At 61.1% G+C, this 25,380-nt stretch overlaps 4 protein-coding genes across 18 annotated transcripts in view; 1 reads left to right on the forward strand and 3 right to left on the reverse strand.

Moving 5' to 3' along the window:
• Nucleotides 1-43: 43 nt before the first annotated feature.
• Nucleotides 44-2,720, reverse strand: CUNH11orf94 (chromosome unknown C11orf94 homolog). Its single transcript, XM_032413990.1, has 3 exons — nucleotides 1,169-2,720; nucleotides 876-949; nucleotides 44-706 (listed from the first exon to the last, which is right to left on the reverse strand). Exons 1-3 carry the CDS (start codon nucleotides 1,270-1,272, stop codon nucleotides 585-587), a joined length of 300 nt encoding a protein of 99 aa, XP_032269881.1. The 5' UTR covers nucleotides 1,273-2,720; the 3' UTR covers nucleotides 44-584.
• Nucleotides 2,721-3,040: 320 nt separating this feature from the next.
• On the reverse strand, nucleotides 3,041-11,327 carry PEX16 (peroxisomal biogenesis factor 16). The gene is made up of 11 exons (XM_032415046.1): nucleotides 10,250-11,327; nucleotides 10,011-10,046; nucleotides 9,149-9,225; nucleotides 8,663-8,796; nucleotides 8,426-8,526; nucleotides 7,618-7,698; nucleotides 7,376-7,531; nucleotides 7,202-7,274; nucleotides 6,950-7,069; nucleotides 5,234-5,298; nucleotides 3,041-4,456 (listed from the first exon to the last, which is right to left on the reverse strand). The coding sequence occupies exons 1-11, from the start codon at nucleotides 10,359-10,361 to the stop codon at nucleotides 4,398-4,400; spliced, it is 1,014 nt and encodes a 337-aa protein (XP_032270937.1). The 5' UTR covers nucleotides 10,362-11,327; the 3' UTR covers nucleotides 3,041-4,397.
• Nucleotides 11,328-14,846: 3,519 nt separating this feature from the next.
• LARGE2 (LARGE xylosyl- and glucuronyltransferase 2) lies at nucleotides 14,847-20,130 on the forward strand. Of its 2 annotated transcripts, XM_032415099.1 has the most exons (14): nucleotides 14,847-14,928; nucleotides 15,022-15,131; nucleotides 15,479-15,561; nucleotides 15,833-15,956; nucleotides 16,218-16,389; nucleotides 16,518-16,622; nucleotides 17,100-17,212; nucleotides 17,299-17,424; nucleotides 17,502-17,657; nucleotides 17,782-17,942; nucleotides 18,347-18,625; nucleotides 18,943-19,092; nucleotides 19,193-19,388; nucleotides 19,643-20,130. In XM_032415099.1, the coding sequence occupies exons 1-14, from the start codon at nucleotides 14,847-14,849 to the stop codon at nucleotides 19,850-19,852; spliced, it is 2,067 nt and encodes a 688-aa protein (XP_032270990.1). In that variant the 3' UTR covers nucleotides 19,853-20,130. The 2 variants fall into 2 exon arrangements, with proteins under 2 accessions (XP_032270990.1, XP_032270989.1); XM_032415098.1 differs by having other exon boundaries at nucleotides 14,847-15,131.
• A 210-nt stretch (nucleotides 20,131-20,340) lies between these two features.
• The window catches only part of PHF21A (PHD finger protein 21A), a 191,199-nt gene continuing 186,159 nt past the window's right edge, over nucleotides 20,341-25,380 (reverse strand). For 9 of the 14 annotated variants that reach the window (XM_032413998.1, XM_032414000.1, XM_032413999.1 and 6 more), the window contains one exon: nucleotides 23,951-25,188. In XM_032413998.1, coding sequence (XP_032269889.1) covers nucleotides 24,931-25,188 — 258 coding nt within the window. In that variant the 3' untranslated portion in view covers nucleotides 23,951-24,930. Of the gene's footprint in view, nucleotides 25,189-25,380 lie in introns of all 14 variants that reach the window. The other 5 variants (XM_032414003.1, XM_032414001.1, XM_032414004.1 and 2 more) reach the window with 1 other exon arrangement.

The following is a 25,380-nucleotide window of genomic DNA, read 5'->3' on the forward strand; positions in this document are numbered from 1 at the left end:
GGCCCCGGGGGGGGGGGGGGGGGCGGGGGGGGGGGGGGGGGGTGGCAGGCCTCTGGCCAGGAAGGATGTCCGTTGTAGGAGCCGAGGGCTTGGCCCCATCCTGGGCATCGCTTCCCCTGCCAGGGCCTCTGGCTCTCTCTCCAAGCCGATGCCACCTGCCAGTGCCCACCCCACCCCCCCCATCCCCAGCGCCCGGCTGAGCCCAGCCACCTCCCAAGGACTTCGCAGCAGGTGGGGGTGCAGTCCCTGTTCCCCTCTGTCACTTGTGTGGCCTCTGGGTGGCTGGCACGCTGGCCCCCGGCACGTGTGGGGCCTCACCAGGGAAGAAGAGTGCTGCGGCAGGGCCCCTGGCCCAGCAGGAAAAGGAGGCTTCTGGACGGGCCCGGGCCAGCCAGGGCCCCTGGCCGCTTCGGCTGTAGCCCCAGCTTGGTCCGTCCCCCCCTGGCCCCTACTATTAAAGTGCCATTTCCTGTCTGGACCGCAGTGGGTGTGTCTCCCTGTCCCCTCCCCCCGCCCCCAGCTGGTGTCCGTGTCAGGGAAGCCCAAGCCTTGGCTGCACAGAATAGCTTTATAAGGGGCTCCCATCACAGGGGTGCGTCGTAGTAATACTCAGCCATGTCCGGCCCGTCCCGCTTGCGCTGCTGGGCCCGGGAGAGAAGGGGTCGAGGCCCTCGCGGCCAGGGGTGCTTGGGTCGAACCCCATAGTCTAAGGAGAGAAGGGGGTGTGGGTGGCAGGGGAATCTGCCCTGATCACCCTAGAACAGTGTTGTTTGGGATGAAAAGTCCCCGCGGCTGGACGTGGGTGCCCCCCCCCCCCCGCCGGGCATGTGTCCCACACTGGGGGGCAGTGGGGGCGGGCAGGGCTGAGATACTACCATCCACTAGGCCCGAAAGTGGCTGCGAAAGTTCCAGAGGGGCTGAAAGTTCTTCAAGGACAGATCGCTGAGGCCTGTGGGAGATGTTGGGGTGCTCAGTCCTGGCCCTGCAGCCCGCTAACTACCTCCCTGTGAAGGCTCAGGGTGGGGGCCTGGGTGAGCCCCGATGCCTGGGGTAACGGCACCAGTCAGTCGTCCGGGGCAGGGCGGGGAGCGGGAAGCGGCACGCAGGGCCCCCCGCCTTCCAGGCCCCCCGCCCGGTGGACCGCTGACCCCGTGCCCCCAGGAGTTACCTCAGCGGCTGGGGGCGGAGGAGGGCAGCAGCCAGGACGAGGTAGAGGAGGAAGAGGTTCAGCCCGGCCCTGGGATACAGAGCCCCCAGCATGGCGAGAACCATCTCCTACTCCAGCCCTTGTCCTCCGGCTTCTGCCTGCCCCTCCCCCAGCAGGAGGACGGAACCGTTGCCACCCGCCAGGGCCACCTCACAAAGGCCGGTCATTCCAGGGCTCCGCGGCGGGGCCAGAAACCTCCAGCTGAGGTTCGGTTCGGTTTTTTGACGCTGTCGGCCAACAGGTGCCAGAACGGCACCTTGCTCTAGTGTCCCTGCCCGAGGGTTAAGGGCGCAGACCTTTGGAGTCTGATCTCGGTTCACACCCCCACCTTGCCTCTTGGGAGGCGTACAGGTCACCGTTGTGGGCCTCCGTTTTCTCGTCTGTGGGGGTAAGGTACGTACCTCTGCCCAGGCGGTGGCGCACGGGAGAGGTCACGCGGAGAGCCCCGACCGTCCCTACTCTGCCTCCTCCCCACCTCCTGCCGCCGCCGCCACCCTGTCCTTCCCTCAGTGATGCCAGGAACGTCCTCCGCCCGCTCAGAGATGCCACGGGGGGCGGGCAGGGGGGGCCTGCTCTGAGAGACTTCCTCCCCAGTTCCCCAAAAGCTTACAACAGCCTGGCCCCAGGGCTCCCCACCACCCCTGAGGCTGGAAAGACGGATTTTGAGTGAGGTGGCAAAGCCCACAACTTGCTCCCTGGAGTGGAAGCTTCCCGTGGGTAGAGACTGGTTTGTTCACCGCAGGATCCCCAGCCACACTTGGTGGATGCTCAGTAAATGTTTGTTGAATGAATAAACGCCACGTGATAGCATGGAGCTGGTCTCTTCTCAGGCTGAGGCAAAGCTGTGGGGCCCTTTCTTTGCTTCCTGCGCAGCCCCCCATCTGGCGCACGGGCCTGGCTCACTTTGGAAGCCCCGAGGCTTTAAACCCGAGACCCCTGGCCGCCTCCAGACCTGTGGAGTCAGGACCTGAGGGCTGAGCAGGGCTCTGTGCTTTGGAAACCCCATCGCTTCTAAGAGCAGACCTACTGGGGGTCCAGCCCTGCGCCCCTGACTGCCGCCGTGCCCAAGGCCCGGAGACAGGCATCCCTGGCTCCTGGTCCTCAGTAACCCCCAGGGTGACAGGTGCTGGCATCTCCTCAGACTGTCTCCGTGTGCTCTGAGCCCACACACTAACCGCTCAGTGGTTCTCTCCCTTTCTGTGTCCTGGACACCACTGTCCCTCACAAGCCCGTGTCCCCGTCCTCCGTCCTCACTGCTGCCGGGAACCCTGAGTTCTGGACACACTGCCCAACTCAGTCCCTTGTCCCTCACCCTCCTTGCCTCTGAGAGGCCACCGTCTCCCTCTCTATCCACACCCAGTCCCTAGCCTGCCTGGGTGCCGCCTACACCCTGTCATCTCCCGGCCACGGCCTTAATCTGGCCCCAACCACTGTTGGAGGTTTCTGCCATCATGTCCCTGTGCTCAGCCTCCAGCTGCCGGGAGCCCCCCGCACCAGGCCGCTGGGGTGCGGTGTAGTTTTTCATTTTTAAATATTTTATTTGAGAAAGCGAGAACACGAGTGGGGTGAGGGGCACAGGGAGAAGCAGGCTCCCCACTGAACAAGGAGCCCGATGCAGGACTCGATCCCAGGACTCCGGGATCACGACCTGAGCCAAAGGCAGACACTTAACCGACTGAGCCACCCAGGCGCCCCGGGATGAGGTTTAAAATGCTCCCCTCCCCACTGCCTTCCGGAGGCAGGTCTGAGTTTCTTGCCTGGCCTTCAACGGCCTGTTGGATTTGGCCCTGACCTTCCCCTCCCGCCCGCTCCTCCCTCCCTTCTGCCCCAGCAGTGACTCACTGCACAACCTGCTCTCCCAGCCGGCCCCACACTGGCGCAGGGTTTCCCCTGCTTGAACCGAGGCCTCCCTGAGGGGTGCGCCCTCCACGGGCATCCGTCCAGGCAGCGAGCACCTCCACTCACCCACCTCCGACCCAGACTCCCTCAGGTACACGCTCCTACCTACTCGCACGCCCCGGCGCGCTGCATTGATGTGTGTCTGCGGATGCGTGAGCGCCCGACAGCAAGGCCGGCTTTCCTCCCGCTGCACGCACAGCCGCTGGCCCAGAGCCCACCGACAGGGCACGTGCCCACCAACGGTCCCCGTACCCAACAGAGGTCGGGGCCCCAAGCTGTGACCACCTGAAGGCTTGACCCTTCACCTTCCAGCCCAGGACCTGGGCATGCCTTCCCAGAGGCACTTGCGGGGGGGGGCGGGTAGCCGAGGAGGGCTGGCCCCTGTTCCCGTGGCTCCCCCCAGGGTGTCAGAGGAAGTGAGGCAGGACAGAGGCGGTGCGGATGGAGCCCTCAGAACTTCGAGGGCGGCTCACCCGGCTAGAAACTCCAGCAGGAGAGTTCGGTCTATTCACGGGGCAAAGGGGACAGGGGCGGAGGCTGAGGAAGGGGACGGACCAGGCAGAAAGGCCAGGCTGCAGTCGCCCCGTCTGGGCGCCTGTACCCTCCCCAGTAGCCTGTGCGCAGCTCCGGGAGACTTGGCCACCAGGGAGCTGGCAGGGGGAGTGTGCGGAGACCCCCAGCTCCTACCCCCTGAACCTGCACCCGCTCAGGCTCCCAGCACCAGCTGTGGGAGAACACCTCCGGCTGTGAAACGGGGGCTCGGGGTGTCACTGCACCAAGCCGGGCCCACCATTCACCAGCCTCCGTCACAGACAGGCTGGCAGGCTGGAGGACAGGGAAGGGGCAGAGGCTCTGGCCAGAGGCCACACGGGCAGCGGTCTCCCCCTGCCCCGTTGGACCTTGTCTGTTGTCACCAGGGACCGGTGACAGAGGAGCTGAGTTCACCTCTGCGGCTGCCACGGCAAGCCGCTTCCCACGCTCGAAGATGCTAGACCCCAGCTTTCTGTGGCCAGAGGAGCCCAGGTCCCCGCCCCGACGGGAGGCTTCTCGGCCCAGGGACGAGGTGCGGGCCGCCGCGGCTCCATCGCCGGAGGGTGGAAAGTGGAGAGGATGTCTGGGGGGGGGGGTGCCCGGCGGGCCAGGTGGGAGTGCCAGGAGCCCTGGGCGGCAGGCATGGAGAGGCCACGTGCTGGGACGCTGCCAGAGTCAGTTTTATTAGGGCGAAGGGGCCCCGGGGGCCCCGACAGCCGGGGCACCCCCTGCCCCTCCCTGCACCCCCGCCCGGGATGGGTCAGCCCCAGCTGTAGAAATAAATTTTCTGCCAGGTGGGCAAGTAATCCATGAGTGGCCCTGCAACGAGAGAGAGTTCGGGGCTGAGGGCCAGACTCCCATCTGACTCCGCTCTACCTAAGGCCCTTCTCAGCCACGCTGCCGCAATACGGCTACTCACATCCGTCCAGCCGGGAGCCCCACTGACTCTCCCGCCTGCCTGCCCCTCGGGAGGCAGCAGCGGCAGCGACCTCTGTCCCCCTTTGCAAAGACCCTCAGGCTCAGAGAAGCCACGTGGCTGAGGTAAGAGCTCCGAACAGCCTGGTGGGCTTCAGCCCCGCCGCAGAAGCCCCAGAGAAGCCCCAGGGGTGTACGGCTCCAGGATCCCGAGGCCGGGCTAAGGCTGACAGCCCAGTGTGGCCCAACACTCCTCCCAGGACAGGGACCTTCTTCCAGCAACCCCTGGGGCTCTACGGGCCGGCCTGGCCCTGCCCAGGAGCTGCCACCCACCCAACCTGACCTCTGGGCTCCCTCTCCTGACTGTGTCAAGAATCAAATGACAAGGGCACCTGGGTGGCTCAGGTGGTTAAGCAACTGCCTGCGGCTCAGGTCATGATCCTGGAGTCCCGGGATCGAGTCCCGCATCGGGCTCCCTGCTTAGCAGGGAGTCTGCTTCTCCCTCTGACCCTCCCGCCCTCTTGTGCTCTCTCTCTCTTTCTCTCTCAAATAAATAAATAAAATCTTTAAAAAAAAAAAAAAGAATCAAATGACAAGGAGATAAAGAGGAAACAGTCAGGGACACGGGGCCACTCGAAAGATCCGCGATACTCGGTAATCACACCCCCATTCCGCACTTACTTGCAACCAGGCCAATGCCCGGGACGTGGTCCGCCAGCAGCTGGAGCAGGAAGAGGATCCTCGCCCTGCAGAGAGAAGATGAGCAAGAACTGCCTGGCCCGGGCCGCCCACAGCTCAGCTTGGGGCTGGTGCTTCCCCACAGCATCCCAAAGACTCCCGCCGCTCTCTCCCTCATCCTGCCCCTTCTCCTGAGCCAACACACTCCTGGGGCAGTCCCAACACAGGGATGGTGAGGGCCCAAAGGGAAGGGCAGCCCCGCCCTGCCTTCGAGAAACCCCCAGTAAGCCAGAAGCGCTGAGCCACACTGAAACCTCGCGAGCCAATGTTGAGTGACCAGGCCCGGCGGTGGGGGGGTGGGGGGGGGGGGGCCACACTCAGAGGAAGGGGCAGGGGCCAAGGCCCTATTTTTTTTAAGAGACAGGGCTTTCCCACAGGAGAACCTGGGGTGAGATGATAGTGTTGGGGATGGGAACAAGAGAAATGATGGTAAGACTCGGCATTTGTTAAGTGATTCTGTACCAGGTGCTCCTGTATGTCTGAGGTCATTTAAGGCCTCCCACGACCCTATGAGGCAGGCAAGAGCACATCCCCGTCGTACAGAGGAGGCACAGAGAGCTTCAGTAACTTGCCCCAGGTCACACGACTGGAAGGCAGCCCGGCCCGAGGTGACAGTCGGTCTCTGACAGGAAGGACAGAGGGTTCCCTGCAAGGCCTATACCCCAGAGCCGCTCAGCAGCTTGCTCCCTGTCCCCCGGGGTAACCAGAACTTCTCCGGCAGGTTTCTAGACCTTTCTCAGTCTGGGCCACTGCTGTGAGGGTGCTAGGCTGGTCCGCTCAGCAGGGGCCACACTAGAGGCTTGCCGCCTGTAGGGCCACCTCTGCGGGTACTGTCGCCTCAAAATGCCTCAGTTCCGAGATCCTGGGGCTTCGCTTCCTCTGCAAAGTGCAGGCCGTCTGTGGGGGGAGCTCATATGTTCCATGTAAGTCTCTGGAATATTCCTTTAGAGCAGGGAATAGGATTTGGCTTTAGTACCTTGTGAGCTTGCAAACTTATCTGAAAAGAGGAATTACCAGGCCACGCTATTTGCACCGAGGTGGTATTGAGTATGGCACAAACTCACTTCCTGTGGCCTCAAAACCAAAGCAAGCCAAACCAAACCCAAACAGAGGTTGTGCGGCCACAGTATTAAACGTAATTCCAGGGACTACTGCCATCTTCCAGCAGAGGACTTAAGATGGGAGCCTCCAGTCTGTCTCCTGGCCCCTGTCGCCGTACAGAGACCCCTCCTCAGATCGCAGTCTGACCTCAGGCAGTCACCCGGCAGGCCTTGGGGCACTTGGCCCCAAGCCACCCTCTACTTGCCGCCAGTGGGCCCTCTGGGTCTGGCCCTCACAGATGACAGAGCAGGCATGGCGGTGGCCCCTGGCTCTGTGTAAGGTGCCCTGCTTCTCTGAACCTCAAGGGCCTCTCTGCAAAGTGGGGCTCCACACTACTGGGCAGGAAGAAAGCCCGCCCCTGCCACCATCCCTGGGGCCCTGCCCTCGGCGCGCCGCCCCTGCGTGACTCCCGCACACCCGGGCCTGCGGCCTGAGTGCCCCGAGGCAGCGCCGGGCTGGCACTTGCCACTGCACGCAGGTTGGCACACGGCGGGTGCTCAGCAAACCCTGGATGGGAGCGGGGGGAAGGCGTGTGCAGGGGCCAGGGTCGGGCCTCACTCGGAGAAGCGGTCGTAGAACGGGGAGCGCAGCAAGTAGGAGAGCAGCAAGATGGTCCGGCGCCGCAGCTCCAGTCGCTCCCTCCGGCTCAGGCCCTTCCTGTCGCTCAGGAGGCTCAGGCTGGGGGCAGAAGGGGACACGGTCAGGGCCAGCAATGGGGCGGGGCGGGGGGCCCATCTGCTCAGGCAAGAACAGGCCCGTGGCACAAAGCCCGGCAGAGGGAGCGGACTCCCCAGGCAGGCCTGGGCTCACCTGGTCACGTCCACGGCCCCAGACAGGAGCCAGGGTGTCCACGACCGCTGACCCCATAGGCCCAGGCTGAGCACTGACGGCCAAGGTGTCAAGGAGGTCTCCGGCACACGGCCCGCCCACCCACTCCCCATGGGGCCCGCCCCGGAGGGCCGGCCAGCGGCGGGCAGAGGATACGGTGCAGCAGGGGCCGGGCGATATACAACGACTCTGCGATGGTCTCCTGCAGCCCCAGCGGGGTGGGGGGGGTGACCCTCAGCTCCTCGTGCTGCTGCCGCCGCCGGCCCTCCTGCTGCGGGGGCGCTCCCCAGTGCCTCGAGTGCAGGGATGGGGCTAGAACACAAGGGCAGCGGATGAGCAGGCAGGCCCAGGCTGACCTCCGCCCTGAGGCGCCCGGGGCCACGACATCCTACACTTACTGTTCTGGAGGGTTCGTACCACTCGGTTCGACCGCTTCCCCACGTATGACTGCTCCTGGCCGTCAGCGCTCTGGTCACCATCTAGCAGGGACAGACAGAAGGCCATGCTGTCAGAGGGACATGTTTGCAGCGGAGCCCGCGGAGAACACGCATGCAGCCAACGCTCCTGGGCTAAGGGGGGAATGGGTGGGCGTGGGTAAGCCTGGACTACGGCAGCGCCTGAGGCCGGACGCTGTCGCCAGGGCCGTGCGTCAGCACTCTCCCCGGATGGGGAAAGCGCAGCATGACTCGTGGTAGGGGAGCCAGCCAAGAAGCCAGGCCTCCCAGGGACTGGAGTGACGGAGGGAGGGCCCATGTCTTCTCAGTCCTTTGCTTTCAATATGACCAGGTGGAAAAGCAAAGAACGATTCCCACAGAAGGCCAGAGGCATCAGGCCTGGAGGCCAACCAGTGAGGAGTCCAAAGCCCCGAAGGGACAGATCTGCCGGGTACCCTGCCTCACGCAACTGTGGCTCTTGATATACAGAACGAGGCCCAAAGACATGGTCGGCAGGACCTCTGTCTCCTACTCATGCTGTCCCCCGTTCCACAAAAAAGAATGAGGACTCTGGTGCCAGGACTCCTGAGTTCAAGTTCTGATTTTGCCCCTAGCCTCATCTTTCTTTTTTTTCTCTGTACAATACAGGGTGATGAGAGCAAACTGAGCTGATGGGAATAGATGTGCTCCACGAACAGACAACACCCTACTCAAGTTGGCTGGCCCTAAACCCACAAATTAACTCCGTGTGCCAGGCCACTCCAGAGCTTACCCGGGGGCTGTGCCTGGGTCTCCCTGTCCAGCGGAATGATGGGGGGTGAGGTCTGGAGGCCAGCCTTGAACCAGATCAGCAGAAGCATCCGCAGGACAGCCCTGGGTTGGGAGTACGGCAGGGCTGCAGGGGAGGTGACTAGCCAGCAGGGGGCCAGGGGTGCTCTGGTGAACCCCACACGAACTGCTGGCCTGAGTCACCCCCACCCAGGGCCTGCCCTCCTCAGTCCCAACGTACTTAGCCAGCTGGATGAGGGCGATGACGAGCCAACGGCCCACTTCACCCCACACCTTGGCGGCCCCCATCTCCATGAACACCTCCACGCACTCGAGCACGCTCAGCCATGTCAGCAGCTTCTGCTGGGACAGCGACTGCAAGGACCCCAGGCCAAGAGGTCAGGGTTGGGGCGGGGGGCCCAGTCCCAGGCCCTCCTCCTAGGTGATTCCTCTGACAGGAGAGGTGGACTTCCCTCTAAGACTACCCGTGTAGGCCTGAGTTCTCCAGATGGCAAAGGCTACTCTATGTCTCTGAAATTCAGTCTCTTCATCTGCGACAGGGGCACTAACAACTTGACCCTCCACCTGATGAGATAGCTTGAAGCTCAGATGGACGTAGGCACGGCTCACACTCGAGACCGTACATGCGACACACACGGGCTGGCGATTACTGCTTCACTCCCAAGTCCCTGTGCTTCCCGCCCTCAGCTCCTGACAGAATTCTCACCACAGGTAACTTTTTCCGAAGCTCCTTCCGCAGGATGCCATCATTGAGCAGCACAAGCAGGTTAGAGGCAGAGTACACTGAGGGCGGGGGGAAGAGTGTGGCCGTGAAGGGCTGCTTCTGAGGCCTCTACACCCTCCCCTTCTCCCCACAGCTGCAGGGATCACCTGTTACCTGCTCTACTCCGCCAGCCACAGGCCGTGTGGAAACCCACCTGCCTCCCCACCCACTTCCTCAGAGCTGCCCACTCCCCAGTATGATCTTGTGTGGGTGGCTGGAACAAGAAAGGAGGGCCTGATCTCCGCGACAAAGCAGCTACTGCCCTGCTGCAGAGCCCTGGTCAGCCAGCTGCCCAGAACTGCCCACCGCTCTCAGCAGCCATGGATGTGTGGTCTCGCCTCCGGGCCTCAGCTCCCTGCGGCCTGTCCCTGAAAGGCGGCTCCACCTCTACCTCCACTACCCTCCCGGGCTCCCCGGGAAAACACGCCTGAGGCAGTCACAGTCTGGGGCTCCTCGAATGTGCGAAATCCGGGTTTGAAGCCTGGCTCTGGGGTCACCAGTAGCTGTCCCCTAACCTCACTGAATTTCTGTCCCCTTTACTGGACACTGAGGACAGTAACAGTACATCGTAGGACTACAGGGAGGATTAACTGGGCAAAGGCAGGCAAGGTACTTGGGCCAGCCGCCTGACCAGTCAAGGTCCCCAGATTTGTCTCTGGACTATGGGGGGCCCGAGACAGTGGACTCAGGACCTTTGTCCGACTCAGCACAGGACCATGTAAGGGAAAACTTAGGACAGCGAACCGGGGTGGTCCCCCCTCTGGGAAACCGCGCCGCCCCCCATCCACCCCAGAGCCCCACTCACCCAGCTCTGACAGCTCGTGCGAATCGGCGAAGCGACCTGGGGAGAAGGCACAGGAGGCGACGGTGAGCATTTGCCTCAGCCTGCGGCTTCGGGGCCCTGGACATCCCCTCCCTGTGCCCTACGGGAACGTGGAAGGAACTGCTCAAGCACAGCGATCACTACCCTGACTCCGAAGGGAAGGGGCCAGTGAGGTCAGAGGTCAGAGCCCCTAAGGGGTGGGGCAAAGGTCAGGGTAGCACCTGCCAGCAGGTAACTGAGGCCCCGCACTGCCGTCTCCAGCTGGGCCGTGGCGGCCGGGTGACGAGTCACGTACTCCTGGTAGCGGAGGCTCAGAAGCCGCAGTTTCTCCATCCTGCCCTCGGGACCAACAGACTCACGGACCGACAGCACGACGAGCGGCAGCACCCTGCTTCCTGCGCCCTCCTTCCTGCTTCCGGTCCTAGGCCCGCCTCTTCGTTGCTTAACTTCCGAGGGCCAGAAGGATGATGACGTGAAGGGCCATTGAACCACCCTTCACCCCATTTCTTAAATCACCTCCCACTAGGGTAGCGCTTAGCAACTGCGGGCCTAATCCCGCCCTCCCTGCTCCTTCAGGTCATTGGTTAAGCACACTCTCCGCCCCCGACCCCCCGTCGTTGTGCGGGCCCGCTGCTTCCGCCTTCCGGGTGGGTTGCTCTTGCGCCTGCGCAGTTAACAGTTCCAAGAAAGCTCCCGCGGTAGTCTGAGCAGTTCATTCTAGAGAATGGAGTAGGACCCTGGAGTCTTTCCAATAGAACGCCGAGAGGCTCGAACGGGAGGACAGTATTTTAAAGGCCTGGGAGGTAGCTTGCTAAAGGAACTTCGATCAGACTTGGGGAGGTGCGGGGAGAGTCCTGGCAGGCGCCCGTTTGGCCAGTTGCCTCGTCCCCGGACCCCCACCAGACGTAGTGCTGGGGAAACTGAGGCAAGGAAGAATCCAGCCTTCCACGCAGTCTCGATTCCCTGGTCAGCCACTGTTAGTGCTGGGCTTCGGCCACAGTTCCCGCATGGACTGTGCGGACATGCACTCCCATCTTCGCGGAGAAAACTGTTTCGGCCTTCCGCTCTTGGCTTGGGGTGACTTGGTCGAGTGTTTCCCTTCTCTGGGTCTCGAGTTTTCCCATCTGTAAACTGGTTTGAGGGGAGACTTGATCCTTGAACTCGGGCTCAATCTCAAAGCGCTTTTCGGCCCTCGGATGCACCTCCCGGTCCTCAGCTGTTCCCCAAGGGAGGGGGGAGACTCCTGGGAATCTTCCCAAACCGGGTGGCCTCCCTGATTGGGGCTGTGGCGGGAGAGAAGCGGCCAGAGGTAGGGAATCTGACGCTCCGGGGAGGCCGCCACTGATTGGCTCCGTGGGGAAAGGGGCGGAGCCTGGGTGGGGTCAAGGGGCTGAGCCCTTGCGGACTGGCCCGCTGGTTCACGGTACTCTGACAGTAGTAATACATTATCTTACCTGATTCCCTCTACGGGATGTTATCTGCAGGTGTGGAAAGGATCAGCTTAAGAACGCCCAGTCACATTCGAATCTTGGTCTAGTCTAACCACAGCATCTAGGCGGTTTAAGCAACACACCTTACTAGGAAGCCACAGCCCCTCCTTGCCCTCCCCTCTCCCTCACCCTCCTCTCCAGCTTAGTTTTCTTCTATATAAGGTGGGGAATCAGAGCTGCTCTCGCTTCTCATGCCAAGCAAGGATGACCCAGGGATATGTGTCCAGGGGCCTCAGGAGAGGCTACAGGTCTTGGAGAACAGAGGGGGTGGTCGTGGGCATCGCCAACATCGTTTCTCACCACTTCCTGGGGGCCAGACTCACTCCTACACCACTCCTGGCCACCTTGCCATCTTGCCAGCTAGGTATGAACTCTTTTTCACAGATGGGGAATAAGAGGCTCCAGTAGGTGAAAGGACTTGTCCCAGGTCACATAGTGTGGCATTGGCCAAACGGACCACAATGTGTGTCTCCCACAGCAGTGCTCTCTCCTACTGCCCACAACCCAGCAAGGGCAGTGACACAGTGAGGCCACTTTGTCGTGAGTCAAGTAAGAAGCTGGGGTTAACACCAGCGCTCAGGGCATTCAGTGTGGGGCTCTTTCTCCTTTCCTCCCTGTACCCCACCATCTCTATTTTTTTTAAGATTTTATTTATTAGAGACAGACAGTGAGAGAGGGAACACAAGCAGGGGGAGTGGGAGAGGGAGAAGCAGGCTTCCCGCATAGCAGGGAGCCCAGTGCAGGGCTCGATCCCAGGACCCTGGGATCATGACCTGAGCCGAAGGCAGACGCCCAACGACTGAGCCACCCAGGTGCCCCGTGTACCCCATCATCTTAATGAACCTGTTCCCGAACCTCTCCTTCCCTGCAGGACTGGGAGAGGAGCGTGGGCCCAGCCACTTTGGCAGCAGCAGGGCTGCCTGAATTTCCTCTCCAGATCTCAGGCCTGATTAGGTCCCAGAAACAAAGAGTGGAACGTGTGTGCCGGAGGCACCCAGCACAGCCCCTCCCTGCTGGGTCCCTGCCTGGCATTGGTCACCTGGCTGGGCTGGAAGGGCCTCTAGGCAAGTTGGGCCAGAACCTCCCTCCTTCAGTCTGCCCTGAGCCACAGGAGAAGAGAGCTAGACCAGTCTAACAAGTACAGAGGAGGACACTGAGACCCAGAGAGGGGGCCTGACTGGGCTAAGGTCACAGAGCAAAGTCCTGGGCAGAGCTGGGTCAAACCAGGTCTCGGGCCTAGAAGACCAGCACCCTTTCATAGGCCCACCCCTGGCTCCCATTCCCCCTGCCCCAGGGCAACCTCTCGGAGGCCCAGGAAGCGGCTCAGCAAGCAGCTTCCCCTGAGTAGTAAGGTTAAGGAGGAGGTGGGGCCAGCATCTTGAGTAACCACAGTAAGTTACCAAAGCCCCAGCTCCTGTCACACTCCCTGGCCAGGCCCTGACCTGTGTGCTCTACCCTCTCCCTCACATTTATTACCCCCCTCCACCATCCCCAGTCTCTGTTGAGGGGCTTGGGGAGGGATTTGTCCACCCCCACTCCAGCTCCAGGCTAGAGATGAGGGTCAGGGGATGCTGAAGGCTCAAAGTTCCAGACACCAGGATGGCCCCTGCATCCCCTCATCTCCTTTTAATTCCCAGATGTGCAGGGAGCCACCATCAGTCTCCGTGGCAACCACTACCTCTAGCCTCCAAAACTGGACTTTCCTGGAAAACCCCCATCTCCCAGAGAAAGGCATCCCAGTGTCTTGAAGGAGGAGACTTGAGGGGTCTAATGCTGGCCTGCTTTCCACAGCTTCTTTTGGGGTTAGGGTCTCCCAGGCCCTCACTTTTTATAGGTGAAGTTGGGCTAAACTGGCTCATGGAGAGGCCTGGTGCATCCCATCCACGTTCCGCACATACTTAGTGCTTAGTGGGTGCTGGACCCTGGTTGGGCTCTGGGGCCCAGTACAGGACGAGATAGACAAGACTCCAGTCCGACGAGCAGCCTTCTTTGGCTGGGGGCGGGGGTGGGGGGGACCTATAAACAAGTCTGCAAGGTCAACTTCAGAGGAGTGCTAGGAATAAAATAAACCAAGGGATGTGGAAGGAGCAGCCGGCGTCAGGAGAATCTGGTAGAATCCAGGCAGAAGGAACATCAAGGGCAAAGTTCCCCGGCAGGAAGCCCTTAGAGAAGAGCCGCAGGACACTTTGCCTTCAGCGAAGAGCCTAGGAAGGGGTCTGGCGAAGGGGTGGGTGTTCTAACAGGTCACTTCACTTCTTAGGGAAGGATGATGCCTGCATCACAGGACTGAGGGGAGGGTTAACTGAGATGAGGCTCGTCAAACCTCAGCACCGGGCCTGGCACGGAGAATGTGCGCTCAGCCAACCACGACTCTTGTCGCTCAGGGGCCAGAGCGCCCATCACTCCCTCCAGGGCCGAGGCCGGGCTGCGGGATGCGAGGTGGGGCAGAGTGAGAAATCCAGTCCCAGCCCCAGTCCCCCGGTCTAGGCGGGGGGGAGGGGGGGGGCGAATCCCGGTGCCTGCGTCAGGGAGGCCCCTTGCCAGCTCCCGGGCAGGACACGACCTTCGCAGGGCGGCTTTGTCCGGGCCGCGCAGCCAGGCGGGCCGGGCCGCCCGAAAGGCACCGGGGGTGGAGCGGCCCCGGAGCTCCAGGTGCTCCGCAGCTCCCGGGCAGGGCTCGGCCGGCCCCGCCTCCAGTGCCCAGAGCAGGTGTCCCTGGCCCTCGAGGCCCCGCATTCCACTCCTTCCTCCTGAGCCCCGCCATCCCTTTGATTCCGGGCCCGGGGTCACGGGCCCCTCCCCCGTTGGGAGGTTAAGGGCAGGAGATGGGGCCTCAGAGCTGGGAAGAGGGGGATGGGCTCAGGGCAGGTGGCGGGACTGGGCCTTCCTGGGTGGCTGCCCCCGCTCCCTCCAGACATCCTGGGGGTTCCCCGGGTTCCTCCCGGGCTTGGGGGGGTGGTCGTCCGATGCCGGGGCAGGGGGCGGGGCCAGTCCTCCTCGCCCACCTCCCCCCACCCCCTGGGGCCTCCCCGCCCCTTTGGGCTCAGCCAAGCGGAGGTGAAACCTGAACCCAGGTTGGGGGCGGGGCTGGCCTGCGCTTCCACCCCCTTCCCCTGCACCCCGGCCGGCTTCTGGAAGAGGAAGGTCGGGGTCCCCGGGTCGTTGGAACAGGTGAGGTGGCGACTCAGAGCGGGAGGGAGGACCAGGCGGCCGTCGGGCCCCGTCGCCCAAGGCTGATCCTCTCCTGCTTCCCTTCCCGATCCGCAGGGACCGCGATGGAGCCCGCAGCCCGGGGTGGAGCCCCGCCCTGAGCGACCCGCCGGCAGCCATGCTGCCCCGAGGGCGCCCCCGGGCGCTGGGGGCCGCGGCGCTGCTGCTCCTGCTGCTTCTGATCGGCTTCTTCCTGTTCGGCGGGGACGTGGAGTGTGAGCGCGGCGAGCGAGGAGGCGAGCGGAGGGGCCCGGGATCCTTCCCCTGCCCACTAACGCCACGTGTCTCTGCAGACGGGCGGCCGCGGGGGGCTGCTGCCGTCGACGGAGACCCGTCTGCGGACCGCGGGGGCCGCAACCGCTCGGACTGCGTCCCGCCGCGGCCGCCGCTGCCCAAGTGCGAGGTAGGTGCGCGCGGCCCCCCGGCGGCGGGAATCTCAGCGGCGCCGCGCCCCCAGCCGGGCCTCCCCGCCCGCCCCCCGCACCTGTGGGAATCACACCTGGCGAGCCTCCGCCAGGTGGCTCCGGGACTGACCAGACGGCCGGGGATGCCTCCCCTGCTCTCGGCCTCAGTTTCCCCATTTGTGAAATAGGGGTGGACTCCTGCTCCGCATCCCCCCGCCCCACTCTTCCTTAGCTCTGTTGCCGGCCGGGGCTCGGCTCCGCTGCCCCATGCCGGGCCAGCCCCGTCGTGGGTCCTTACGGTCCAGTGGGGGAGGGGCTGCTGCCCACCTCTGCGTCCCCTCCCCAGCTCTTGCACGTGGCCATCGTGTGTGCGGGACATAACTCCAGCCGAGACCTGGTCACCCTGGTGAAATCTGTGCTCTTCTACAGGTATAATCAGGTGTCGGGGTGGGGGTGGGGAGTCAGGCGTGGGGGAGGGAACACAGGCTTGGGCAGGATCTGGGAGCTCCAGTTACCCCATCTGCGCCACAGGGACAGTGTCCCTTCCTCCCTTGAAGGTGGTTCTAACAGTATCCGAAGCTGGGGACGGAAAAGCTCTTTGCAGAAGTTGGTGCTTTCACTCTGAGCCCCTCCGGGGGGGTCTGGTCCCATGTTCTTCCTGCTCAGGCCTGTCAGCTTTCCTCACCTGTCCTTCCCAAAGGAAAAATCCACTGCACTTCCATTTGGTGACTGATGCCATGGCCAGGAACATTCTGGAGATGCTCTTCCACACGTGGATGGTGCCCGCTGTCCGGGTCAGCTTCTATGACGCGGAGGAGCTCAAGGCAGGAGCCCTGGCCCTTCCGCACTTCTTTCTGGCAGTGCCCGGCCCTTTCTTTCCTCCCAGGGCTTCGGGGGTGGGGGCGTGTGGGAGAGGTCAGAGCTGCCTGGGACCCCCCAGTCCCATCACACCTACAGAACCTCAAATCCCTCATCCTCCCTGGGGCGTATGCCTTCTTCCCCGTGTCACCCGGAGTGTGTTCGGGCACTCATCCGCCCTTCTCTGCCAGGTTCATGCCCTGTCCTCCCCCACCCCGCCCCAACAGCCCCAGGTCTCCTGGATCCCCAACAAGCACTACTCTGGCCTGTACGGGCTCATGAAGCTAGTGCTGCCTGCTGCCCTGCCCCCTGAGCTGGCCCGTGTCATCGTCCTGGACACAGATGTCACCTTCGCCTCCGATATCGCAGAGCTCTGGGCGCTCTTTGCTCACTTTTCTGGTGAGAGGCCTGGGACCCAGCCCCAGCCGGTACCCCCTCCCTGGCCTGTCCGGGCCGCGCTGTGGCCCAGCCCTGAGCCGAGGGCCAGCGGCAGCCTCAGGCAGCTCCCTCGTGCCCTCCCCTCCCAGACGAGCAGGTGATCGGTCTTGTGGAGAACCAGAGCGACTGGTACCTGGGCAACCTCTGGAGGAACCACAGGCCCTGGCCTGCCTTGGGCCGGGGATTTAACACAGGTGGGACAGTGGTGGGGGGAGGCAGGAGGGGTGGCCACTGGTCTTCAGGCCCCAGGGACTGGGCAGGGCACAGAATGCTAGGAAATCCCCCCCACCCCACCTAGAAGAATAGTGCTGTGGAAAGAACACCAGAAGAGCCGGAAAACAGTTCCAATCTTCGCTGTGCTGGATGACTTTGGCCAAGCCACTCGGTCCCCCTAGGCCTCTGTTTTCTCACCCATTAAATGGGGATGATGTTGCCAGCCCTGGGATCACTGAGAGGGAGAACATGGCTGTGGAGGTGCTCTGTAAGCTGTGCAGTTCCCCCCTTCACCCCCAAGAGGAATGATGGTTGACCGAAGTGGTCCATGCTCCCGTCTGAACAGTCCAAAAATACCAATAAGTCAAAAAGTAAACATTCAAAAGATGTCTTCGTGACCCCTGACCCCAGGAGCAGGGTTAGCCCAGGTGGGCATGACGACCCCTTCCCCTGGGCAGGCGTGATCCTCCTGCAGCTGGACCGACTCCGGCAGGCTGGCTGGGGGCAGATGTGGAAGCTGACGGCCACGCGGGAGCTCCTCACCCTGCCCGCCACCTCCCTGGCAGACCAGGTCTGGGGGAGCCTCTGACGGGGAGCGGTGGGAGGGTGGGTGGGGAGCAGGCTCTGGGCCGAGGCATGATGGCTGTCTCTGCCCAGGACATCTTCAATGCCGTAATCAAGGAGCACCCAGGGTTGGTGCAGCCTCTGCCCTGCGTCTGGAACGTTCAGCTGTCAGACCACACGCTGGCTGAGCGCTGCTACTCGGAGGCGTCCGATCTCAAGGTGAGTGGGGTGGGGGCCGAGCGGTGGGCTTCTGTTCCCCGTGCCCATCCCCCGAGTACCACCCTCCTGGGTCCCAGGTAATCCACTGGAACTCACCCAAGAAGCTGCGCGTGAAGAACAAGCACGTGGAATACTTCCGCAACCTCTACCTGACCTTCCTGGAGTATGATGGGAACCTGCTGCGGAGAGAGCTCTTTGGGTGCCCCAGCCCGCCCCCGGCTGGGGCCGAGCAGGTGAGAGGGAGCCGCCTTCCCTCGCCTTGGGGAGGCTCTGCCCCCTCCGTGCTCTGCTGGGACCTGGCCTCGTCTGGGGACTTGCCCTCCAGCCCTGGTCCTCGTCTCCCCGCCACCCCGTCAGGTGCAGCGGGCCCTGGCACAACTGGACGAGGAAGACGCCTGCTTTGAGTTCCGGCAGCAGCGGCTCACCGTGCACCGCGTGCACGTCACCTTCCTGCCCCACGAACCGCCGCCCCCCCGGCCTCACGATGTCACCCTGGTGGCTCAGCTCTCTATGGACCGGTGAGAGTGCCAGGGGCCAAGGCAGGGGCTGGGATGGGGGGAGGTTTCCGGGAGGACGGTTTCAGCGGGTGGAAGGAAGAGCTCTCGCCCGCTGCCTGATGCTTGAGGAGTTCCAGAACTTGCAGTCACTGGCTGTGGTTAGGAGCTTGGGTTTGGGGAATCATGCAGGTGCCTGGAACTGCCCCTCTGTAGCTGTGGGACCACGGGCAAGTCTTAGTATCTCTGGCCTTCGGTGTTCTTATTTGTTACCTGGGAAAGGGCCCCCCTGGGGGGTAGTTGTGAAGATGAGGTAAGAGCAGCTTTAAAAGCCCCGGGAAGGGGCTCAGTAAGACACGTGAAGGGGTGTCTGCGGCAGCTGTCCTGGGGAGGTGCTCCAGCCGGGCTGACCACCGCCCTCGCCCCAGGCTACAGATGCTGGAAGCCCTGTGCCGGCACTGGCCGGGCCCCATGAGCCTGGCCTTGTACCTCACAGACGCAGAGGCCCAGCAGTTCCTGCGTTTCGTCGAGGCCTCGGCTGTGCTCTCTGCCCGGCAGAACGTGGCCTACCACGTGGTGTACCGCGAGGGTCCCCTCTACCCCGTCAACCAGCTGCGGAACGTGGCCTTGGCCCAGGCCCTCACGCCTTACGTCTTCCTCAGCGACATTGACTTCCTGCCTGCCTATTCCCTCTACGACGACCTCAGGTGGGCCTGAGGAGGGAGGGAGAGGAACGGCAGACGGGTGTGTGTGGACAGGGGCCCTAGGCAAGCGTGTGGTGGCTCCTTTTTGTCCTCTGTAAGATGGGGTTTGTATTGAGGCGGGGGGGGGCGCCGCATCGGTTCTCTGGGCTGCCATAGGAGAGGAGGGGAGGCTGGGACCCGCTTCCCATAGCAGCTGTCCTGTGTCTGCCTCCCGCGGGGCGGTCGGGCCAGCCAGCCCTGGGTCCTGCGGCTGAGAAGTCAGGGACTCGCTGGGCCTGGAGCCGTCCCTGCTGCCCTGTTCACGGGCGCTCCCCGCTCAGGGCCTCCCTCGAGCAGCTGAAGCTGGGCAGCGAGCGGAGAGCGGCTCTGGTCGTGCCGGCGTTTGAGACCCTGCACTACCGCTTCAGCTTCCCCAGTTCCAAGGCCGAAGTGCTGGCCTTGCTGGACTCCGGCTCGCTCTACACCTTCAGGTAGGAGAGGCTCTGCTCCGTGCCCCACACCGCTCCCCGCCCTCCCCCCCCACTGAGCTCCTAGCCTTAGCTTGGCGCCCTGCCCCATCCTGTTCCACAGGTACCACGAGTGGCCCCGGGGTCACGCGCCCACAGACTATGCCCGCTGGCGGGAGGCTCAGACCCCATACCGTGTGCAGTGGGCCGCTGACTATGAGCCCTACGTGGTGGTGCCACGTGATTGTCCCCGCTATGACCCCCGGTTTGTGGGCTTTGGCTGGAACAAGGTGGCCCACATCGTGGAGCTGGATGCGCAGGTGAGGATGTGCCTTGCTGCCTCCAGTTTCAATTTGGATACCTCCAGGCCCAGGGAGCTCACTACACCTCAGCGTGGCACACGGCACCAGTAGGCAGTACTATTAGAAGTTTCATCCGTATAGAACTAAGATCTGCCCTTTGACCCTCACTTTGGCTGTGAGGGACTCTCAAATAAGCCCGCTCCCCATCCCCCAGAGCTGCAATCCTCCCCCCAGCCCAGGCAATGAATGTCCATGTGCCTCCGCCCCTATAGGAATATGAGCTCCTGGTGCTGCCCGAGGCCTTCACCATTCACCTGCCGCATGGCCCAAGCCTGGACATCTCTCGCTTCCGCTCCAGCCCCACCTATCGTGACTGCCTCCAGGCCGTCAAGGATGAGTTCCACCAGGACTTGTCCCGTCGCTATGGGGCTGCTGCCCTCAAATACCTCACTGCCCTGCGGCAGCCCCGAAGCCCCGCCTGACCTGGTGCGTGGCTCACCCCTGCCCCCCCCTTGGCTCTCACAGGCCCCCTGCGGACACTGGAGCAACCCTGCCACCCTCCCCACCCTCCCCGCTATTTAAATTATTGAAGGTCTCAGTGGAAAGGGCTTCAGTTGGAGCACCTGCGGGGTGGGTGCTGGGGGCCTCCCCTTGCTGCTATCTATGGCTGGGGTCTACTCTCTCGGTGCCCCGGCTGTTTGGGGCTGGTTTCCCCATCTTCATCTGTACATCCCTTTTTCATAATTAAAGTTCTTCAAGCTCTTTTTCATGTTCCATCTGGTTTGGGGCATGAGGGTGTGGGTCAGCCAGGAAGAGGCTGAGTCTCCCTGGAGTTGCAGGAGGGCCCGGACCCGAGTGTGTCTTGCCCACCCTCCCCTGCCCCAAACCCAACACCATGAGGCTGAGAGACTTTATTTGGCTTTATTTAGTAAAATGTTAAAATAAATAAATACAAATTGATCAGCTGCTCTGGATCCCCCCCCACCCCCTCAAAACAAAAATGAAACAAACAAAAACAAAAACTTTGAAGCACAAAACTCCAAATACAAGTTCTACCAAGACTGAAATCACAAAGGGCGTGGACAAAGAGACAGGATTGGGGGCTGGCTGGCTCTTTTCTGCTCGGAGCTTGCTGACCTCTGGCTGCCCGTCCTGTCCCGCCTGACTGCAGCTTACCCTGGGCTGAGGACCCAACGACACAGAGGTACAGGGGCCAAAGGCTGCTGTGGGGGATGGCAGAGTCCTCAGGGAGGAAGGGCCTCGTGGGGAGAGGGGGGGAGCAAAGTGGAATTTGTGAGCCCTGCCCTTCCTCTACAAGGGCTTTAGAGTTCCACCCTGGCTCTCTGGAGGGGGCGACCCCCAGCGTCCTCCCCTTCACTAATGCCAGAGGGCCAGGGAAATCTTCCTGGGGGCCGCCCCCTCCCTTGGAGAGGAGCGGACACCGAGGACGGCTGTAAGTCAGGGTGAGAATGGGTCTCCTGTTTCCTGCCAGGGGTGCCCAGCTGAGGGGTGGGGGTGAGGCCCACAGTCATTTACACAGAGCAAAGTTCCCCTATCCGACAGAAGCCATGGAATCTGGAGAACCCAGGGCCTGAAGAATACCTGAGCCACCATCCATCTTACTACCCCAGAAGAGCCTTTTACCCCTGGGGTAAAAGTCTCCTAAATTAAGCCCTTTGAATAAATCAGAAAGACCACACCCTAAAAGGGAGTGAAGGGAGGAAACCACTTAGAGCGCATCGTGTGACTTGGGAGGAGAGCCCAGAGAGGCTCTGCTGGCCCCAAGAGGAAGAATCGGAGATGGCTGGAGGAGCAACCATACATGCAGACTTAGTGAGCGGGAAACAGTCACCCTCACTTGCGGGGAGAGGCATGGGGCGGCCGTTGTGCCCGTTCGCACTGCCTGTTGAGCCTGAGCCAGGAAGAAGCCGGGACAGGCAGGCCCCGCAGGGAAACCGGGCACTCAGATGCATGCTGGCTGGAGGTGGCCGCAGGGCAGCGCCACCCAGGGAAGGCCCCACCCGGGGGCTGCCCCGAGCCCGGTCGCCCCAAAGGGCCTGATAAAGAAGGGAGAAAGCAGACCTCTGGATGGGCGCAGCAGCAGCGGTGAGACAAGACCCAGCAGGCTCCAGGAAAGAGAAAGCACCTGCGGGCGGCATTGGCAAGAACGTGAGGCGGGAAGATGACAGCAACACGAGCTCAGCAGCTCCGGGATGCAGTGCCTGCGTCACGGGCCTGATCAAGGGCCCCAGACCAGCCACTCCCTGGCACGTGAAGTGCCTGCGAAGCCAGCTGGTCTGAGATGTGCCCGTGAGCAGCTAAACCCGGGCATGGCCAGAGAGCAGCAGAGGGAAGGAGAGGGAGGTGGGGACAGCCCAGGTGAGGCAGGCATGAATGCGCGTCTCAGGTGGTCACAAGCACCCGCAGGTCTAGGGCACAGAGAGAGGGTCTTCTCTTGGCAGGACAGTAGAGGAAAAGGAGACAGGGTGACCAGGGCCTTTTCTTGGCAGTAAGTAGAGTTTTGGGATTTGAGTCCAGAATGTGGGGGTTTGGGGGCAGGGTTGCATTTGTACTCTACACTAGCTGACTCACAGAACAGCTCATACCTGCACTTAGGAAGACTCCACATCCCAACCCCAGGCAAGGCCAGAGTGTGAGTACTCAGAGCAGCAGGCAAAATGCTGGTCAGTGCCTAGCTGTACCCACGCCCCATCTCCCCCCGACACCCCGGGAATTCGCAGGCAGCTCCTTTTTGAGCAAAGGCCTCTAGTGATGATGATCGTTTCCTAACTCCTTTCAAGAAAAGGTAGGTATCATGTGGCAACTCCCAGTCTCTGGGCCCAGACAAGTCAAATGGGAGAGCTTAAGACTGGGCGTACAGCCCGCTGCTGGGCTCTAAACCTCCGCCAACTATTCCTCCAACTAGTCCAGGCATCTCCAAAGCTCCCTGACTAGACGTAGCACCTTGGTTTCTGCAGGAGAAAAGGGAGCTCCTCTGTCCCTCTCAGGCAACCTCGAAGCCAGGGCCTGACTCTGAGGCCTGTAGAACAACTCCTAATCCCCTAACATTCCTGGGAAGAGGAAATGGCCAGTAGAGATGAGGCATATTTGACCTAAGAAGTGTCCCTTTCTCTTGAATTTGCTCTCAGGGTTCTAACTAGGATCTCTGGGCCTAACTGGGCGAGGGAGAAACTAATGGGACCTTTTCTGCCCCTCCTAGACTCTGGCCATTATGGAGTATGGGGCGGGCTTGGGAGAGCTGTCCCAGAAGAGCTGGGGCGACAAGCGCCTGCCTCCCTCCTGTGGGCCAGGCACGTGATGGGCCAAGGTCTCCGATGAGGGCACACACCTGACAAAATTTACTTCCCACAAGGCAAGATGATAGAAATGGTCCGAGTCTTTCAGAACCCTGGTTTTCTCAAGGAGGAGACAGGCCAAGCCAAGGCAAGCACAGCGATTCTAGCCAAAGGTTGCCCAGGAAGCTTGTGGATGGGCAAAGGGCAGTAAACTCTATCGCCAGTACCTGGAGCCAGCAGGCAGAGAAAGCGGCTGGAGAGTCAGACCTCTTCAAAGGCAAGACAGACACAAAGGCCACCCTGGGGCTCTTTGTCTCAGAGACACCATGTACCCTCAAGACCTCTCACTCCTTTGTTCTTTCTCAGCACCAAGGGCTGATGCAGCCAGCCTACCCCCTGCACCCTCCCACCAAGGCCAGGGTGCCTGGGCACCAATGAGTGTCACTGGCCGTGTCCTTCAAAGTTGTCCCCCAGGCACTCACAATGCTGGTGGCTGAAAGACGGAGAGCAGCACCAAAGGAAGGGATCTTATTTAGGCACCAGCCTTTTGCTCTAGCAAAATCCGAGGAGACAATGGGTAGGGTAGGGCCCTGATACCATCCACACTCCATGTGGGCTTCAAAAACAGAAGCCCAGATCCCTGCGCCAAGAAGAGAGGACAGTCCTTTCCGAGGAGGGGAGAGTGGTGGGAGGGCTTGGCCGCTGCCCGTCAAGGCTGCAGTCGTCCAGAGGACAGAAATCATGGAGACTAGCCCACCAGTCTTGAGACACAAACACAGCAAAATGTCATCATGATCAGCAGGTTCTGTGCTAAAAAATTATAACTACACAGCATTTTCTCCAGTTCTGACACCTTTTTAATAGAAATCACTGTTTTTAGGAAACAAATAGCACTTTTGTAATTTTTTTTTTTTACAATGTTTCTTACCTTGATCTTAATTTAAGTAACACTAGGAAGACCTCAATATCTTTTATTTTCCTTTTTAATTTAAAAAAAAGTTGTTGTTGTTGTTTTCCCCAGATACAAAGATTTTTGCCCTTGCATAAAAAACAGTGCCCCGAACGATGACACAAGGACTCACACGGACTCACTGGACCTCACTGACACTATGATTCCTATTCTACCATGCACGGCCTCGACTACCCTTAATTGACTGTCAGCCTGAAAAACAGCTTTTCTATTCCTTATTTTAGTTTTTGTTACCAAAAAAGTAAAATAAACAACAAAATAAAACTTTTTTCTTAAAGAAAACAAAACAAAACAAAACAAAAATTTAAAAAAAGAGAAAAGAAACATCTCCATTCAATTCACACACACCTGGGTCGCGTGCTGCTTCGCTCAGAATCTTCTCTTCTTATAAATATAGAAAAGGGATGGAGCTTGTTTTCAAGTAAAAATCACTGATCCACCTTGTTTTCCTTCCTGGACACACACACCCTTCTTCCCTGCCCCGGGCAATGGCCCGCCAAGCAGGCCTTTTGCCTGTTCTTGGAGAGGGAAGGTAACCGGATCATCCACGGGGATGCGCGCCAATTTGCCAAAGCGGGGAAGGAACGCGGGAAGTGGTGGGGGCGTCCGGGGCGGGAGGCGGAGTGTGCGGGAGAAGGACCCCGTGGCTGTCCTCGGTGTCCACTTCCCCGTGCATTGTGCCCCACCCCAGACAATAGGAAATACTGCTTATTTGATAGACTTTTCCCACCCCGGCTCCCTCCCATTCCCTCCCATCCCTCCTCTGGGCACTGGGGTTGGTTAAATCTCGATTTCCTTTTTTTTGGTTTTATAGTAGTGAAAGTTTAGAAACAGGAAAGCCCACACACTCTTTGGACTTGTCTTCTCTACCTAAACAAACGGCTCGGCAAATAAGGATCTGAAACCTGCTCTCCTCCCTCCGCCCGTCCCTGCTCCCCACCCAACAAAACGCAAACAAACCCATGGTGGCTGTGGAGGCTGCTGCAGGCACACACTGGTGTATAATAGAGAGAGTAAATATATTATTTCACTTGGCATGGTGCTGGCAAAGAACCTCCAGCTGGCACTATTTCATGTAACATGGTCCAATCTTTGCATGTACACACAGAATAAGAAGGATCAATTGGCAAACTCCGGTGCCACCTGGCACAAGCATCTTCTCTCTCTCTGGAACCAAAGAACCAAAAGAATTCTGTACTTTCCAGAAGAAATCCGGCTTTGCTTTTCTAGAGTCTTCAGTGTTTTTGCTCTCCTGGCCGCCGGGAGCCCGCGGCTTCCTCCTGGCGGGGCTCTGTTATTTAGTCTCGCCCCCCTGGGTACAGTTCGCTGTGCAGCTCTGGGGGGAGGGGGAGGGGGCCGGCGTGGAGCTGGCGGCGTTGGCAGGGGGGGTACAGTCCGGGCCGTTGGAGATGGCCCCCACAGTGGCCTCAGAGTCTACAGGTTTGGAGAGGTCGATGCCGTGGATGAGGCGGATCAGCTGTTTTACCTTCTCCAGGGAGCTGTGCATCTCCTTCTGCCGGGCCAAGATGGTATTCTTCATTTCCATGCATTTCTGCAGCAAATGAGAAGGGCAGTGGCACTGAGCCTCCGTGGCTTTTCTGACAGGCCTGGCAGCTCTCTCCAGGGAAAAGAACCCTGCTGGCTGGTGTGCAGCCCCTAGACCTTGCTCTGCTCTGCACTGGAGGGGGCACTACCACCCAACGAGTGAGTGGTTTAAGAGCCAACCCTGCTTGACACTAGGACT

Source organism: Phoca vitulina, unplaced genomic scaffold, assembly GCF_004348235.1.
Source record: "Phoca vitulina isolate PV1807 unplaced genomic scaffold, GSC_HSeal_1.0 scaffold16, whole genome shotgun sequence".
In the NCBI taxonomy this organism is placed as follows: Eukaryota; Metazoa; Chordata; class Mammalia; order Carnivora; family Phocidae; genus Phoca; species Phoca vitulina.

Excerpts from the sequence above, each read along its gene's own strand:
- CUNH11orf94 (XM_032413990.1), bottom strand. The coding sequence starts at position 1,272 with ATGGTTCTCGCCATGCTGGGGGCTCTGTATCCCAGGGCCGGGCTGAAC. Across the intron at positions 950-1,168 it reads CTCCGCCCCCAGCCGCTGAG|GCCTCAGCGATCTGTCCTTG; the intron begins GTAACTCCTGGG and ends CATCTCCCACAG. Across the intron at positions 707-875 it reads ACTTTCGGGCCTAGTGGATG|ACTATGGGGTTCGACCCAAG; the intron begins GTAGTATCTCAG and ends TTCTCTCCTTAG.
- PEX16 (XM_032415046.1), bottom strand. The coding sequence starts at position 10,361 with ATGGAGAAACTGCGGCTTCTGAGCCTCCGCTACCAGGAGTACGTGACT. Across the intron at positions 10,047-10,249 it reads CCTCAGTTACCTGCTGGCAG|GTCGCTTCGCCGATTCGCAC; the intron begins GTGCTACCCTGA and ends CCTTCTCCCCAG. Across the intron at positions 7,699-8,425 it reads GACCCAGGCACAGCCCCCGG|ATGGTGACCAGAGCGCTGAC; the intron begins GTAAGCTCTGGA and ends TGTCCCTGCTAG.
- LARGE2 (XM_032415098.1), top strand. The coding sequence starts at position 14,847 with ATGCTGCCCCGAGGGCGCCCCCGGGCGCTGGGGGCCGCGGCGCTGCTG. Across the intron at positions 15,132-15,478 it reads CGCCGCTGCCCAAGTGCGAG|CTCTTGCACGTGGCCATCGT; the intron begins GTAGGTGCGCGC and ends TCCCCTCCCCAG. Across the intron at positions 19,389-19,642 it reads TCGTGGAGCTGGATGCGCAG|GAATATGAGCTCCTGGTGCT; the intron begins GTGAGGATGTGC and ends CCGCCCCTATAG.